Genomic DNA, 17,701 nt, shown 5'->3' on the forward strand with positions numbered 1-17,701 from the left:
CATGGTGGCCCACTCTGCAGGCCATAAATACCTATTACTTAATGAGAATGCCAAGATTCCTCATAGCCTGGCCTGTATGTATCCCTTTGTGGCAACTGTTTATTTTATTTCTGACTGTATTATTAAATAAAGAAGAAGGTAACTGAAGCACAACCGCACTCTCCAAGTTAAGCATCTTCAGCGTTGCCATATACACACTGATCAGCGGCCAAAATGGGATACTTTGAATTCTTCTTTAATGACAGGAAGGTTCGATGGGCAGACAACAAGCACACTCCCATAGATAAGACACAAAAGAGCTGTGCAGAAATTAGACAACTCTCATGCCCCAAGGGCAGCTTCACATTCATGACTCAAGTTGTGTGGGAAAAAGGCAAGCCTCACCTAGCACAACCAAGCCCAAAGCAAGCAGCAGGATAACGCATACCAACGCTCCCATCAAACATGACAAAAATGTGTGTGTGTGTGTGTGTGTGTGTGTTTGTGTGTGTGAGCATGGAGGTGTGTTGTTGTGCCTCTATCTTTCTCCCAGGAGAAAAGGGGTAACGATTAGGGTTAAGCATGTTGTAGTTATGGTCAAGTTACTGTAACACACAGGGACACACAAGGATGTAAACTATAAACTTAGTTAACACACCTTTTTAATTGCAGAATAGAGTTAACCTACCTTTTTAGACTGACATCCATCCTATGATCTGAATTCATAGTAAACATCATAGTAAATAGTATCAAATTGATGTAAATGATATGAGGTCATTTAAGGGGGGAAATGCATCAATTAATGCTTTTCTGAAAACATAATTTTATATTTTGGTGGTTGCTTGCCTCATAATGGATACAGCTGGCTTTTTATTTACCACCACATCCATCATTCACAAGTACAGTAGCCTAATACAAATGTATGTGTATGTACGTGTGTGTGTGTGTGTGTGTGAGAGAGAGAGAGAGAGAGGGGGGGGGGGGGGGGGGGGGGGGGCGGTTGGTATTTGAAATAATTCACACAGTTCATTTCTAAAACATGTCATGTGTCTCAGTGAAAGCTGTCACTTGAACGCACCACAGCCAGCCTGGACCGTGGCAGATCCGTGCTGCCTCCCTCTCTCGGTGACAGCAAAATTACCATTGGCTTCCTCTGTTCAGCGTCAGTGGAGAGGGCTGGCCCTGAGCAGGAGTTTATTGTCAGGAATGTGTAGTAGCATTCAAACCAATTTACCGCACCGAGTCTGTCACAGCCGCTCCTGCAGGGTATCTTTCGTCTTGTTTGGGACGCGTTCAGTCTCCGTAACCTGGATTATATTACATCCCCCGGTGCTTTGGGACAGCTGCTGTGAAGTCGCCCGTTTTATCATGCAAGCATTTACTTGATCAAGTCAGAAAATCGTCTTTATTTTTTGTTTGGGGGTGGAAGAAGGTTGTTTTACTTCAAGCAACGGCCGCAATATGCCAGATTCAACAACGATGAGCAACAACGGGATGGTGACCAAAATCCACACGAGAATAAGAACCGACGATTTCACCGCCAATTACGAGTTAGTCGGCAGAGAACTGGGCAGGTAAGTGTGTTTGCATGAATGGTTTACATGAAGTGAAAGCTGTGTGCGCACTTTGCCCGTCGATGGCAGAACTGGCTGAGTGCAATTTGCAATAATATCCTGATGAGTTTATGTAAATCCGGTAATCATATTGAGTTAGATTTTCTCTCAGCACGTGTTAATGGGAAGCGCGTTAATTGAACATTTCCAGTCCCGGGGATTCAATCCCGGTGAGAGCCACTGATGGAGACGCGCAGTGGGACGCGCAACGGAGACGCGCTTTTGCTGCGCTTGGCTGAAAGTTGCTGTCTGTTTAGTCGGCTTTGTTGTCTTTTACGCGTTAATAGATTTAAGGAGCATAATACAGTCTGGGTTATGTTTTTTTTTTTTTTTTTAGATATTACAATTTATTTAACTGACAGAATTTAGTTACACTGGAGCAGGAAAGGTGACTGGCAGTAAATAGCCTAATTGAGGGGGAAAATGCACTAATTGCTCATTTAACAAGGAATGCATCATAACCCCAAGCAGAGAAATGATAGCCTTTTATATTAATGTCTCACAGTTATGGCATAGGCCTAGCCATACCTATTTTTTCAAATCTCAGGCAAGTCAGTAGCCCACAGCCTACCTTCTGCAGGCAAACCTCCTGCTACCGGTTAACTATCCCTCTCCTCATCATTCATGTCACTGCCGGGGCTGGAATTAAATTTTGTGAGAAGAGGAGGAATTATAAAAACTGTTAATGTTTGATAGTCCCACGATGATTATGAAATATACTATAACTTAAGTTATTTGTGCCATCAGTGCCACATTCCTCAGCACTTAATGGACACCCACTCTCCTCTCTGTATGTCTGCCATCCATGTAATCTGAGGTGAACTCAGCTATGAGCACTGAAGAGAAAGCTGAGTTATTGTTCTCTGGGTTTTGGAAGCCAGAGTCATTGTTTCAGCCGAAGGCCATTTGTGTGGGTTGGTCGACCCTGGTGCATTTGGTATCCTTGGTGAAAATGTAAACTGCTTCCAATGCCATGACTCAACATCCATATTGGTTCTGGAGTCATATTTTGAATGTGCCACAGTATTAAAAATGTGATTTTAAGTGATACAATATGCAGTAAAATTGATGAGAGACCAGAATTTAATATTTAAAACACTAAATCACCCTCAAATCTTCACCTTGAATATTTTTTTAAATCAGTTTTTATTTGATTGCTTTGATTGATGTAAATTTGGGGGATATGTAGTTGCGATGCCCCATCTTCCACCTCCCTCTTCCATGCATGACACCCCTATGGTTGGATGGCACACATGGTGGCTGCCTGTGTGGACTGAGCTCAGGGCCGGGCCTGGTAAGAGAAACCTGTTTTCCTGACAGTTTTCCCAGGCAATGCAGCGGGAGGTAATATGCCAATTACCATCAGACCCCCCCCCCCCCCCCCCCCCCCCCCCCCCCCCCCCTCTCTTCCTCCCAGCCGACCTCCTGGTGCTTTCCACAGATCAGCAAGTGTGACCCATAATGCATTTGAACCCGGACACTGAAGTGCACATTCCAGTGGTATTGAATAGGGGATTCCCCGATAGACCCCAGTTCACAGTCAGACAATGATTTCCCAAAACAATGTTGAGTTAAGATAAGGAGCCACTGTCGACTCATTCGGTTCCACTAAAAACAACAGCTGTTCGATTAGCGCTCGTGCCAATTCTGCATCTGTCCCTATAACTCCTAACTTTTTTTACAGGGAGGTTTGCTTTTCTGGAGAGTGTGGAAGAGGCTAAATAAAGAGTCAGTTGTGCTGCCAGTTGGTAGCAGCCAGTTTTCCTTGTCAGACACCATGGGACATCCTGGGACAGCAGCCAGGACCAATGGGGGGAGGTGGCGGGGGGGGGGATTGGCTGAGAGCTGGCTGAGAAGAGTAGGCCATAGCAGCCTGTAACCACCCCCCTCCACCACCCCAACCCCCTGTCCTCCTTCCCTCCTCTTCCCATGACTTCGACCCAACAACATCCTGAGATCAGGCCTCATAATCGCATTAAGTGCAGGAATGTACGTTTGTGCTGGATGCCAGGAGAGCAGCTATATAGTCTGTATAGCAGGAGGGATGTTGTCCATATTAGACCATGTAGGAGGCTGAGTTGAATTCTTCCTCTAGTTGCTACCTCTTATGTCCAAACAGCTAGTGCTGCCTGTCCCAGTTTATTGCAGCTATACCCACTTATTGGTGAGTGTTACTGTATCGATTTGAGCATGGAGAGTGCAAGGTCTTGTCAAAAATTCTAACATGGTGTGTGGTTTTTAACAGAAAAAATATGATATACAGGGCAGCATATTGAGTCCTTGACCCCGCTGGATTATTTTTCAAGGCCTTTTCATGGTCAGACTTTGAGGTTTGAGCAGTAGTCCCATACAGATGTGTGTACAACAAATAAGTGTTGTGGCTAGCTCATGAGCAGGAAGAGGAAGCCATGTGTGTCTGTCTGTGAAACAGGCAAATGAGGGCTGTGACGGCTGTCATTTCTCATTGCACTTCAGACATGAGTCAGTGCCCCTCTGAGAAAGACAAAACGCAGACTCCACAGGAAACCAGATTTCTCAATTAGATTATCGCCATCCCCAGTGCCGGAGAATGAGCGAGAGAGGAATTATTTTTTTGTTTTAATTTGCAGTCAAGACAAATGAGAGACCAGTCGCAGACACATTCTACCGAGATTGACAAGGCTAACCCTGCAAATTAGCTGTTTGATCTGCATAATTGCTCTGCAGATTCAGACAGGATGTTTGAGAAAGCACTTATTAGTGGTAGTCTGAGTTTGGTCTGAGAGCTCTACTGTAACAGAGCCAACTTTGTGTTTTAATGCAAAACTGGAAACGCCATCTCCCAGGTGCAGAACACTGAAGTAAAGCACGTCAGAGGGTTTGTGCCCCTGCCTGGTAACATGGCAGGGTGTGAAACGCAGCAGGCTGGTAGATGGCCGTGTTTAGTGACCTCTGACCTGTTGTCAGCCTTTGAAAAGGCCTCCTGTTGCTCCTTTCCACGGCCAGCGGTCATGTCTTTTCAGTCCGTATGTAGTTCCCAGCCCACAGTGAGCTGCTCTGAACTTGGCTAATTAAAGAAGAAAAGGCTCTGACGGGTTTTGCCTTTTCATTGTGAACAATGAGTCTTCGCCATTCTGTGAGACTGGGAAGCAGTGAGAGAAGGAGCGGGCCTCACAGGGTCGGGGCGGTGGCCAACAGAACCAGGCTCTGGCCCGAACAGTCGCTGGGTTTGGTCCACAGCACAGCGGTCCCAGAGTAAAGCTGTGTGGGAAAATGCCTGGCATCACGCTGACTGGACCTTTCAGAGTTGGCCACTTCATTCAGCTTCTGCCCAGTTCACATCCTGCTTTGGACAGTGGAACTATGGGACAGTCATCGTTTCACTACCTGTATTCAGTGTCCCTGAATATTTGCCTTATGCTGTATCATTGTGTAGTACATCCAAATGTAGAGATGTCAGTTACTCGATGTCCAACATATCGATTGGACATAGACATCGAGGTTGCAGTATCCATTCTGGGGAGGGGGGGGAGCGTGCTGCTAAGGCTCCAACCTGGCTGTAGCACCAGCGACCCCCTGCTTGGCCCATCCAGCTCCGGTCAGGTGGGTGGTCCCGGTCCTAGGGGCTGCTGTGTTAGCCGGCTGGTCAGCCTGCGCGAGGCTTTGTACGACTGTCAAAGGAGAAGCGGTGTCTGGCCGAGGGTCTGGGCGGAGGCGTCGACAGAATTCCATTTGTCCCCGCTGCTGTCAGCTGGAAGAAAGGGAAGTGGACAAGGCCTCATTATCAGCGTGGGAGGGACGGCCGCTGATTGTGCAGGGCTCGACACACAGAGGCGATTCTACACACATCGGACATCCTGCCCACACCCGTGACTGACCCCTAACACCTCTTATGAATCCATCAATGCACATGCAGCGAAAAGAATGCTAGAGATGAGGTTGTAAAATGGTTGTAGTCCTATTGTTCTTTTGTTTTTTTTTGTTTTTTTAATCTCATATTTTCCCAAGGGAAGGGATGCCAGCGACATAAACCAACGCCAGCTGTTGCATTGCGTGTCTTTGTGTTTGCTTGACCTATGAAGTAGCGTTAGTCCTTATCAGGTCCCTGCCCACTATTTGGCAGCTCTTGCCCAAACTGTCATCCTTATCTGCTGCCTGTCAGACCCTACTGAGGGCTGGAGGAAGAGGAGGAGAGAGGGGGATTAGGATAAATCTCTCCGGCTGAGCATATCAGTGGTCAATACCACAGTGTTTGTATGATGCCATTTAACCTTCTTTGTTAGCTGTGAGATGCTCTTTAACCTCGCCTACAGTGCTGCACTCGTGGTTGCATAGCGGTCTTTTCCAAGTGTCTTTCACTGTAATCTAGGTTTCACTTCCATGGCAGTTTAACTGTTATGGTTACGTCGTCCAGTAATTTTAGCCTTCTTTCGCCGCAATTGAAATGACCTAAATTTGATCCACTGTTGTGCGCCGCTGGCTGTTGGGATATAGAAGGGAACTATCTCTGACCAAACATATTTGAAAAGCCAGTAATGTGGTTGTGATTATTCGGTCTCCTCACTAATCACTCTCTCTCTCTCTCTTTCTCTCGCTCTCTTCCCTCTTTGGTTCCCAGGGGAAAGTTTGCGGTGGTGAAGAAGTGCATCGAGAAGGCAACAGGGAAGGAGCATGCTGCCAAGTTCCTGCGAAAGCGCCGGACGGGCAAGGACTGTCGCATGGACATCATAAACGAGATTGCAGTGCTGGAGTCGGCCAAGGCAAACCCCTACGTGGTGGCGCTGCACGAGGTCTACGAAACCAACTCCGAAATCATCCTTGTTCTGGAGTGGTAAGATAATAGACTTTTTACAGAAACAGCACTGAACAAATGGTGAATCCACATCACATTTTGAACATTGCACAGCCAATGCGTCCCTCTGTCTCTCCCAAGTTTGTTTGTGTCCCGACCTTCTTGCACACACCCACTGATAGGAGATATAATTGATGGTGATAATCTAAATGGACTTTTAAACTTTCCTCACTTGTTGATGCTCCACCACAACGCAGCCATGCCAGGAAAACTGGGAAGAAATGATAAGGTTCTCAATCATTAGGGAAATGAAAACCCATCAATCGCCACTCGCTTAAAACTTTCCATCACTGCAGTTTTTGTCATGCAGAATGTACTGTACTAGGGCTTCGATTGAACCAAACTGGCTTACACAGAACTGCCTAACATAGATTTTTACCTGATAAAGGATGTGACTTTTGAGAAATTAGTTTGATTGAAAAACCACACATCAAATTTTGCATAGGCAGGATGCTGAGTGACGGGAATGTCGGTGCTGCGGTGTTTTCTTGAGAAATGTCAGCATTCACATACGTCTTTCTGGTCTGAGAAAAAACCACCTACACATCCTGCCTCAAGAGTTGTGTGCAATTTGCTGAGGATACAGCTGTGTGTCACTCAAGTTTCTCACCTCAAGAAAGCTTAAATATGTGTCAACACACACACATGTGAAATGCATAGGCTGGCGCTATTGCTACATGAACTGCCGCCTTATAAGGAAATTCTCAGTCTTCTGTGGTTGGTTGATGTGCTCATCGTAGCACAACACCTCGGTTTCTCGTTTTACCCTAAGTGACTCTCAGAAACTGCCCTTTAAATACTGATGTAGAGGAACCACACCATGCTGTCTCTGTGTGAAGACACTGTTTAGCAGCAAATTAGTCAGTGGAAGTTTTTAGACCTACTGTGCAGAGTCGGTTTACATTTCGCTTAGTACTCGAGGATTGTTGTGTTCCAACACACAGGTGGACCGGTCGCCAGCTGAGTCTAGCCGCTCGCTCACTGACCCAGGAAGGTCAGCCTGGCTATCTGGCTTCTGTCTGCTCTGGTCGGGTGTCAAATGACGTGATCCATATCCAGCACATGTCCTCTCTGACCGCTCTAATGAAGGCCTCTAATTAGGATTTGGGAAGGACAGTTAGCATCTTAATTACCCCTCTCGCCTCATTGCAGAGGAATGGCACGGGGCAATTACTCTTGGACCATGTCTTCTTCTGACCCTGGTCCTGAACTGCCCGCTATGCAGGCAGGAAGCCCCCTCCTCACTACTCATCCCCATCCCAGACGAGGAATGCTGCCGCAGAACAAAAGGCTCTCTGTGGGGGGGGCCTGTGTTTGACCTCTGACTGAAGTGTGAAAGAGGAAGTAGCGCCACGGTTCACCCCTGCATGCCTGCAGAGAAAACATAGCAGGAGGTCAGCCGGCACTGGTCCACAGCTCCTCACCGGCTGCCAAATGGAGCTGCACTGGAAGTCTTTCAGCATATAATCAGGCAGCACATGTACGGGTTAAATTTCTGCACTAGCTGAGCTCTATTATTAAATTTCCGTTCATGCTATTGCTCATAGAGAATTGCTCTGCACCAGTTGTTTCTAACTAATGTGGAGTACATGTGTATTAAAGACTGTGGCAGCATGCACTCGCACTGAGACCCTTGACTGGTAAAGAGCTGCATCTCCAAACTGTCTGACCTCAGCATGAGTTTTAAGAACTGCAAACCAGAGAGAATCATTTTCCATTTCCTGTGGCTTTAAATGTAAGCGGTGAGCGAGGCTCCCAAAAGTAGCACACCACCACACTGGCATAAAGCTTATGCACACACACACACACACACACACACACTTCTCATAGCCACAACCACATCCTTGGTAATGTCAGAGAAATAGAAGCGAGAAGTTGAATTCTAATCATCTTTGAAAGTGTAGCTCCAGTGTGCGTCAGTCCCACAGAAACCCCCAACATAATGACTAGTTTGAGAGAAGGCCACTCTGATGAGAAGTGAACCTGCATCACCTCTGAAACTCCCTGCTTTCTGACCAACTAATAATACAACCAACTTTTTTTTTGGGCACAGTCGCTCAAACGGTCATGATGATGAATTCTCCATGAAGCGTAGTTCTCTCATCATCTTCCCTCTCCTGCAACAGATAAAGCTGTTTCATTTTAATTAGTTGTTCATATCCAGTACTTGGCTTTCAGTATTTAAATAGCTCCTGTACGGTAGTTGCCATATTCTTCAGTCTTCACTTTCACCTTAAGTTCAAAAAGTTTAAAGGACATCCTAAAGAAAAATTAGACAGATATATATTCACAGATATACTGTAGAGTGTTGTGGGAAAGGGATGAACCCATTCAGCTGGATACAAGGTTATGGTTGAACATCAGGTCACTATTTATGTCTAGACGTGTTTTCATTCAACCCTACCTATGTATGTGTTTGCCTGTTTGTAGACAAGACAAGGTGCATGTACATGTTGTGAAAACATCTGAACTTGTGACCTGAGTAAACGGTAGATAAAGGCAGTCCAATCCCAACCCATCACAAAGCTCGGGAACTGCAGCCAAAACAATAGATTTAAAGCTGTAAAGCTAACCGGGTTAATCAAATCTAGGTTGATCTTCCACTGCACTTACTCTGCTCTGTTTTCAGCCCCTTTCTATTTGAAAATAATTTTTATTTTATGCGTCATCCCCATAAAGTGCAGCATTACCTACCCCATGTATCCCATTTAACCCTCAGCCCCAGGTCATTTCATTCATGCCTTTCCTCCTCCTACTGCTTTTCCTTTCTATTCTCCCAGTTTATTGCTTAACATGCGGCATTGCCACACTCCAAATGGCATCTTTTCAAAAACCAATACACTGTAAGAGTAAGTCTTTCATTTAGTCAGACGATTTCCCCCACTAGTGGAACACTTTTGGAATTTAGTGTTTTTTAACTTGGGTTTTAACTTGGTTTCCAGTCAAAACCATTGTGCCAATTTCTGTTTTTGAATTACTTTTGCTTAGAGAGCATTGCCATGTTTTATGCATGTCTCAAATTCAATATCTCCTTGTGTGTAACGTAACCCAGAGCACTAATGGCCTCCCTGAAGTTAGTATAAGTGCCGTCCAAAGAGCAAAATCTGCCAACAGACAGGGTAAGCCTGTGGAGAGTGGTTTGATAGTGTGCTTTGAGCTGACGTCAATGAGCACCCTGCTTGGTAGTCTGCCAAAAAGGGCTTTGACCCAATGGCTACTCCTGCCGAATTTAAAGAAGGTTGGCTTGGATTAATACTTCTAAATAAAGAGATATTTTCCTCTCTCGCCCATTTAATGTCTTCTAATTCACAGTTTGAGTCTTGAAATGGCCATTTAGCTATTCTGTGCCCTGCCTCATGTTGAATGGCTTCAGTGGGTTTATTCATGTGAGTGTGTACAGGGGGAGGAAGTCTGCCTACACACTGAAGTAGTGAGTTGATTAAGTCTCTTACAACAAGGGAGACAGCGGAGACAATATTTAGACTTCGAGGAAGTATCAGATCATTCTTAAGTACTTGGCCAGAATGTCTTCAGTCTGTTGAATTTAAACAAGATGGCCTTTATCAAGAATATAAATCCTGCCTGGCTTCCTGCTGACAGCTTGATAAAGCTATTAAAACACTATTAATACACTTAATCATTTGACATATAATTGTTCAGACAGGTAATCCCTTGTGGGTCGGGTCAGTGGCCATGTTGATGGATTCAAATGAATTTCCGATGTCGCAACTCGGTGACGGGCACGGTCATCCTTGAACATTTTTTTTTCGCTATCACACAGTTTTCAACACTTGTATCAAAGACATCCTTCAAACCACACTCGTATGTCTCTCATTTCCTCTCCCAAATCAAAACACTAACACCCGGCTTGCTTGCATTTGGTGTACATGTGTGGATCAGTGCTGACAGATTGAGTGCAGAGTTTCATAGTTCTTCTCCAGTTGCTCTTCAGCTCCTTAGGGGTTGTTAGGTGGGATTTAGCGTGTTTGCAACAAGTAGGGTGGGAGGCAGGTCAACAAGAAGTATTTGGTGCTGGGAGCGAAAAAGATTATACGGACCAATGACGGATATCCCTCGAAATCCAGAAAAACATTGGTGCTATTTTCACAGCTGAGGGCGGTAAAGAGTGCGGGGTTGCGAGGCTAACGGGGGATTGGGTGGTGCTGGTTATGTAATGGCGTGCCCAGGGCCTGGTCGCAGAATTTCCTCTGAAGATAAAAAAGCATGTGCGCTGTCTAAATCCCCCACACATGGTTCTACTTTCTGGGTGAACTGTCAGCTTCAGGCATTGATCTGACGAATGCAGCATCCAACATAAATCCGCCATGTCTCCAGTTCATTTAGCGTTGTTACACAAGCGCAGCAAGACTGGTCGGACAGGAATCTGACTATTCCCTCCGCAAAAATATGAGGAGTCACTACTGATTTTTATAATTAGTCCTCCTAAATGCAAAAGTGTAGCCAAAAACAGGATAATCTCCCTTAATCCATAAGTAGTTATGATCGGGTCTCAGAAATCATTTTTTTTGCCAGCTACGCAGCTTAAGGCTTATACCTGCAGTTATCCACTTAACCCCCCCCACCCCCCACGCCCTGGTTCTCTGGCTGTCTTATGGCTTTGGTACAGTTACTCTCTATTCTAGGAAGGTTTACCTACTGCTTCCCCTGGTGTGATTTAGTTAAATGACCTATATCAGGCTGTAAAGGGCCTTATATGGAGCTGCTGCAAGCTGATATGGCCACTCTTATCTCCAGTCATAACCCTGAGGCCGGGAAGGTACTAAGAGTACCTAATATTTCTGACTTATGTCACATGCTGAGGATGTGGATGGACTTTGTTCCTCCCAGCCAAAGTACACTAATGAGGAGATGGGGTGTTATGTAATTTTTAAAGAAAGTGGAAATGACTGCTTGACTTTGGGCTAGTTCACTAAGATTGTGCTAACGGGACGGGTTGGGAATTTACCATCGTCATTCTGATTGTACGATAAAATTGTGGACTTCATATTGAGAGGAAGGGCGTATTCGCGCAGTTTGTGATAGAATTTATTATGACAAGTTAAAGTGAATAATCAAAAATGAACGTGAGCCAAGCTAAACCACACAGGGATACTGTTAATCTTTTCTCTTAGCTTATCCTTATTTCTTGTTTTTTCTGCATTTCCTTCCTTTCCCTCCAGCGCTGCCGGCGGAGAAATCTTCAACCAGTGTGTTGCCGATGACGACGAGGCCTTCACAGAGAAGGATGTGATCAGGCTGGCCAGGCAGATCCTAACCGGTGTGTCCTGCCTGCACCGGAGCAATGTGGTCCATCTGGATCTAAAAGTAAGTACTGCTTACCATAGGACCATTGGATATTGTAGGACACTCCATTCCCCAGAGTTGCAGACGGTGCTTAGAGCGATATCTGTCCTCTTATGCAACCAAAGCTCATAATGTCACAGCGCTGTTCCCCTGAGGAAGGAATATTTCTAGCCTGTAAAGGAACCTGAGTTATCATGTTTGCCTTTATGGGCCCTGAAGTAAAAAGGCGGTTTTCCTTCTATTCTCCGCTCTTGCAAATTCACCAAGTGTCTGGCTTCTCTTTGCACGTTATGGGATTACATTAAGAAATCCTATAAAACTGAAGGATAAAAGCTGCTTGTTTTCTGGGTTAAGAAACCCATCCAGCTACAGCAAAAGTTCAGTTTTATTGGTGGTAATGATAAATAAAACACTGCTTTGGTGTGTGAAAGCCCTTAGCAGGTGTGTATTGGTGTAGTATGAGGCAGTCCCCGCTCGGACTCTGTGTTTATGAGAAGCTCTTTGAAGCTGTCTGGTTCCTGCACTGGATCTCATGAACTCCTCTGCCACTCTGCTTTGTTGTTTGATAGATTTAAATCTAATCCTGGAGATAGTGACCCGGGCCTCACCGCCTCGCCTTGTCTTCTCCTCTTGTCTTCATCTCAGATGTTCCAGCCAGCGCTGGCATTAGGCCAGTCTGACCCAGGATTAAGCTCCGCAGGGCGCGTCATACTACTGTATTTTGCACACACTAACTAGGGAGCCATCTAAATGGTTGGCAGAGACATCTGATAGGCTTAGTGGATGATCTGGGCTCAGAGGAGCAGCTAGTATGTGAATTGAGGGAACCAGACCCCAAATCCTCTTGGGACTATTTACTACAGATAGTTTGTTCACATTGACGTAGAATTAATGACCTCAGACCTCAAGTGGATCCTCTGTCATGCCGAATAATCATTAGCCATTATGTAATGTACCTCAGTCTAATCTATGTGTGCGTCCTCTCCAGCCACAGAACATCCTGCTGACCAGCTCCAGACCTCTGGGAGACATTCGCATCGTGGACTTTGGCTTGTCCAGACGCATGGACAACGTCACAGAGGTCAGGGAGATCTTGGGCACTCCAGAGTATGTGGGTGAGTAACTGCATCCAACTCTGCAATACACAGAATCACCTGCGTCTTTCCAGTCTGAGTGCCAGTATTGTGCTGTGTTTTATATCATGCGTTTCTACTGCAGCCCCAGAGATCCTGAGCTACGAACCCATCAGCACTGCAACAGACATGTGGTGAGTGTGCAAGTTAATGAGACAATTTCCATTCTTTTTAGTGGATGCCATGCAAAACTAGTCTGTGCATGACCTCTGGGAATGAAGACGTATTCAGGACAGTGACATCACCGCCCTAATGTGCAAAAGAGAGCTTTGTGTTAAAAGCCTTTGACAATAAAATCTTCTCCGTTTCATACTTTGTGAATTCATAATTAAGAACAGCGTAGTGGAAGAGAACCAAGTAAATTATGCTGTAATGTGTCACAAAGCAGATTCTGTAATCCTCCAAGATCCCAAACGACTCATATCCTCCTTTCCCTTCTTCTTCTTCCTCCTTTTTTCCAGGAGTATCGGGGTCCTGACCTACGTCATGCTGACCGGCGAGTCTCCCTTCCTGGGGAACAACAAGCAGGAGACATACCTCAACATCTCCCAGGTCAACGTGGACTTCTCCCAGGTCACCTTCGAGGGCATCTCCTCCCTGGCTGTGGACTTCATCAAGTCCCTGCTGGTCAAAAACCCCAGGTGAGGCTCTGCACCACATTCAGACGTTCTGATAATAACTAAATCGATTAGAAGATTTTCCATCATCGTTCCGAGGTGATTCACGCACCGAGGATGTGAGTCAGGCTCGCTCTGGCACGGAAGCACATCCTCTTGTGTTAAAATGAGTGTGTGTGGTAACAGATTTGCGTCATTTATACGACAGTTCATTTCCTTTTTTCAAAAAAATGATGGTTGTAAACTTGTAACATTTATAAAGGGAGAGAATTTTGAGGCCAATCTTTCTTTGGACACCACATCAAACCCAAGTAAATACACAGCAAAAATGTCAGCTAGTCACTTAGTCTCATATTTGGTCTTAAATTGTTATTTTCCAAGTGAAAGATTGAAGAGAAAGATAATATTGCCACTTGTTTCCTATGTATTTTCCAATGTTGTTTCTAGAAAATTCAAGTGTCAGTATCTTGAAACAAGGCAGAATAAGCGATAAATGACTTGCTTTAAGAAAATATTTGAAACAAGTTAAGTTGCATTGGAAACAAGTAAAATGATCTCACCCCATACGATTAAAACAATGCTAAATTAAATGACTTATTGCAATGGATATTTTTTGCAGTGTAATAATCACAGGAAATTCTTGAAGAACTTTTCCTCGATCTGTCAGCTTTGGCTCATCTATTAAGAAAGCAGCCCTTTCAAGATGTTTTATATCATCCCTCTCACTATCTGATTAACAGCTCCGCCACAGACGGCCTTAATTTGTCACCACAATTTGTTGATGAAAAGTAGCACTAGCCTCTCTCTCACATCCAGGACCGTAATCTCCAGTCAGTGCAGTTTAATTGCAGCAGATTAGTGGTGAGGTTGGAAAAAAGTGGAAGATTCCTATGTGTGTGAGTAATCCTGCGAGAGTGGGGGGAAAAACACTTGAGAGCAAAAAAGTGCTCTTTTGTGGTTTTCCAAACCAAATGTTGAAAAGGAAAATGGCCGGTGTCCGCGAGAAGAAGGGATCGGGTGTAGCGGAAGATGCAGGCGATCCGCCGGTTATGTAAACTATTTGGGAATTTCCACTCATCCACGGTGTTATTGTGTTTGTGTGTGCAGGAAGAGAGCCACGGCAGAAGACTGCCTCAAGCACCCCTGGCTCACCTCGCTCCCCCATCCCCACCCCCACCCGCACCCGCACCCCCACCTCCACGCCAGGCCCGCCTCCTCGCTGGACGAGCCGGAGACCAGCCAGTCGGAGTCGGAGCCGGAGAGCCCCGCTCCCTCCCCCGAGCTGGACTTGCTGGGCTCGTACCTGACGTGCCCGGGCCAGGGCGAGCTGAAGACGGGCCGCGACGCCTTCTCCTTCGCCGAGCCCCCCTTCCCCACGCGACCCGAGATCCCGCAGGAGCTCATCTGCTGAACGCCGCGGGCGTCTGCGTGTGGTGGGGGAAGAAATGTAACGTAAAAAGAGACTGAATGAACTCAAACCCGCAGAACGGACGCTGAGAAGCCGGCTTGGTCTTGAATGTGATGCAGGGCCATGCTATGTGGATGCTGTATGCGAGCTGTTTGCTGCTGCTGCTGCTACTGCTGTGACAGATGGGATGTCCGTGAGCTGAGCTGTGTGTAGTTTGATGCCTCTGTGTGCGAGTGTGTGAATAATACTGATGCTACTCCATGCTGATGGATGTGATTGCATGGGAGGACTCTGAGAGGGATGAATACACAGGAAGGAGCGGAGTAGGCACGGCGCTCCACCATGAAGACGGAGCTCTATGTCCCGGGACTCCTGCCCACTCAGTGGAAGAACTGAACTGGGCTTGTCCCAACCTGCCTCTGGACTCACTCTGGTTCCTGTCTTTCTTACCCGAATAACCTTTTGAACTGGGTTTCAGAGGAGAGGCAGTTTTCCTCCAGGGGAAATGACTTCACTCACCATGCGCTCTCATCAAACCTACTTTTGCTTTAGCTGTGGGCTGACCCAGACATGCCTTCTGCGATGCCTTTTGTTATGTCGATGATGAAGGAAGCAAAGGGTTCGGACAGATGGTCCTCCTCGGCAAAGGAATTAAAGTAGAGGAGAGCGCCTGATGCAGAAGCCAGACACTGTTCCCACTGTCTGATGTGTTTATTTATCTGTGTGTGTGTTTGTTAAACCACTTCTGCCCCTTAAATATACAAAGCCACATCAATGGCCAAGTCTTAGACATAAGTAGTAGCATTGTTATTTTTAAGGACAATCTTGAGCACTTTTTATTTTGTTATTGGACTTCAATGTAATAGTGAGAAACCAAAGGCTCAAAAAGCACAAAGTCACACAATGTACTGTACATATTAATCACCTTCCACCGTCTGTTGTTGTTGCATCACCCTTTTCCACACCCTTTTCCACAAAGTGCCACTTAGTCAACCACACTTCTGTGTTGAGATTTCAGATTTTTCTTTTCTCTTTGTACAAACTATTTTTGCTATTGCACAAGTTGCACAAGTTTCTTTGTACTTATATCATTGTGAGGTTGCCATTTTGAAAACACCACTATAGATTTCATGCTCTTCAAATGTTGTGAAAAGATCAGTCTTGGGAAGAGGGAATGGCAGGGCTTGAAAAACATCAGTATAATGTTGTTATGATTATTGTAATGTCTACAACAATGAGATACTCAGAGACCTTGACTCTCGAAAGGCCGTGTGTCGAGCCTGGTTGGACATGTGATGTTTTGCCTTCAGATGCTACGGAGCAGAGGGGTTGCTCTTAGGAAGACTTTCTCAAAGAAACAAAAAAAAAAAAAAAAAAAGTACTGAAATGTATATTATGTGGTAGTGTTAAGATTAATCTGTAAAGATGTTTGCTATTGTTTTTTTTTGTTTTTTTTAATGAAAGTGTGAATGTTAAAACATTATTGTATGTATTTTTTTTTGTACATTGACTTTTTACTCATGAATTCCCATTCCTCTTTTTTTCTGCTCATGAATTTCAGGCAGGTTTGCACTTGTCCTTGTGGACGTTACGTTAAAATGAATAAATGTTGATGGCATGCATTGCGAAATGTGTCATAAGAAAAATACATATGCATTTTGTATCAAATTCTTCTGTGTGTGTGTGTGTGTGTGTGTGTGTGTGTGTGTGTGTGTGTGTGTGTGTGTGTGTGTGTGTGTGTGTGGTTTTATAGGAACAATAACCACAACAGATTTGATATTAATGCTTTAAGCCGCAATCAAAATACGTTAGGGGAAACTGTACTTACACAAATTTTCCAAACTATTAACCAGTTAAATTGCCTTTTTGCTGTCCTTAAAATACTGTAATTTGTCTAACTAAGACTACTTTACAGATTCTGCTACATCCAAACTACATTTGTGAGAAATTATTATTCTGAATGTCATATAGCTATAATGCACTCACAATTAAACTTGCATTTAGTCCACAACATCTCGCTCAGTAACTTCCAGCCTCACCATCCGTCTCAACAAAGGCTTATGGGACAGCTGACGCTTCTGGTTTGCAACAGCTCTCAACAACAATTCAGAATTTTAGGACTTGCCGGATTGCAAGAATCTTATATTACATAACTTCCTAATTTGTTGTAGTCATTACAGATGTCCATGACACATGAATGCTGTTGGGCCTGAGATCAGACAGCTTCTGTCTTAGATCACTTTTCTCACTTCTGCTTGCAAATGATGAGGAAGGCAGACAAAATCCATCAAGGTTCCCAAGAAAAAGCCTAGTCAGCTGCCTTGATTTATTAATGTAGTGAAGTGCTGGGCAGAAGAATTACCCACTTGTGCACAGGATCAGTGACCATGGTGAAATTAAATCTAATTTATGAAGGGATATATTACAGCAATAGAAATCGTTCTGTTAAGAATCATAATTCAGTTAAAGGTTGGTCAAATCAACCAAAATGGCAGATAGCTGATATTTTTTCATGAAGTAGAGCTATTAGTTATTAGATAATCCAGGAAAAGTTGTCTAAATTGAATATTGTCCATGAGTCTATTTGTGCCATCTTTGCCCTATTTGCTCATACTCCCAAGGAAAAATTTGTATCCAATATTTTGGCCTCATGATCATCATCATCTTTATGATTATGAAATGATTGGTTTATTCCATTTTGGTATAATGCTGATGATGAACAGTTGTGCTTTTCAGTGCATCTGGACTGTTGTTGTTAGATTACCTCAGTGCCGTAAGGGGAAAAGCAGATCTCATACCAGAGAAGGTTGCTCACG

At 44.8% G+C, this 17,701-nt stretch overlaps 1 protein-coding gene across 1 annotated transcript; it reads left to right on the forward strand.

The window, feature by feature from the left end:
• The first annotated feature begins 1,159 nt into the window (after positions 1 to 1,159).
• Positions 1,160 to 16,533, forward strand: stk17al (serine/threonine kinase 17a like). Its single transcript, XM_071925720.2, has 7 exons — positions 1,160 to 1,553; positions 6,190 to 6,402; positions 11,604 to 11,748; positions 12,716 to 12,842; positions 12,946 to 12,994; positions 13,322 to 13,501; positions 14,585 to 16,533. Exons 1-7 carry the CDS (start codon positions 1,441 to 1,443, stop codon positions 14,886 to 14,888), a joined length of 1,131 nt encoding a protein of 376 aa, XP_071781821.2. The 5' UTR covers positions 1,160 to 1,440; the 3' UTR covers positions 14,889 to 16,533.
• The last annotated feature ends 1,168 nt before the right edge of the window (positions 16,534 to 17,701 follow it).

This window comes from Centroberyx gerrardi, chromosome 7 (assembly GCF_048128805.1).
Source record: "Centroberyx gerrardi isolate f3 chromosome 7, fCenGer3.hap1.cur.20231027, whole genome shotgun sequence".
NCBI lineage: Eukaryota > Metazoa > Chordata > Actinopteri > Beryciformes > Berycidae > Centroberyx > Centroberyx gerrardi.

What these genes read in the sequence shown, in the direction of transcription:
- stk17al (XM_071925720.2), top strand. Translation starts at nt 1,441, where the DNA reads ATGCCAGATTCAACAACGATGAGCAACAACGGGATGGTGACCAAAATC. An exon ending in GTCGGCAGAGAACTGGGCAG is followed by an intron (nt 1,554 to 6,189) that starts GTAAGTGTGTTT and finishes TTTGGTTCCCAG; the next exon opens with GGGAAAGTTTGCGGTGGTGA. An exon ending in TGGTCCATCTGGATCTAAAA is followed by an intron (nt 11,749 to 12,715) that starts GTAAGTACTGCT and finishes CGTCCTCTCCAG; the next exon opens with CCACAGAACATCCTGCTGAC.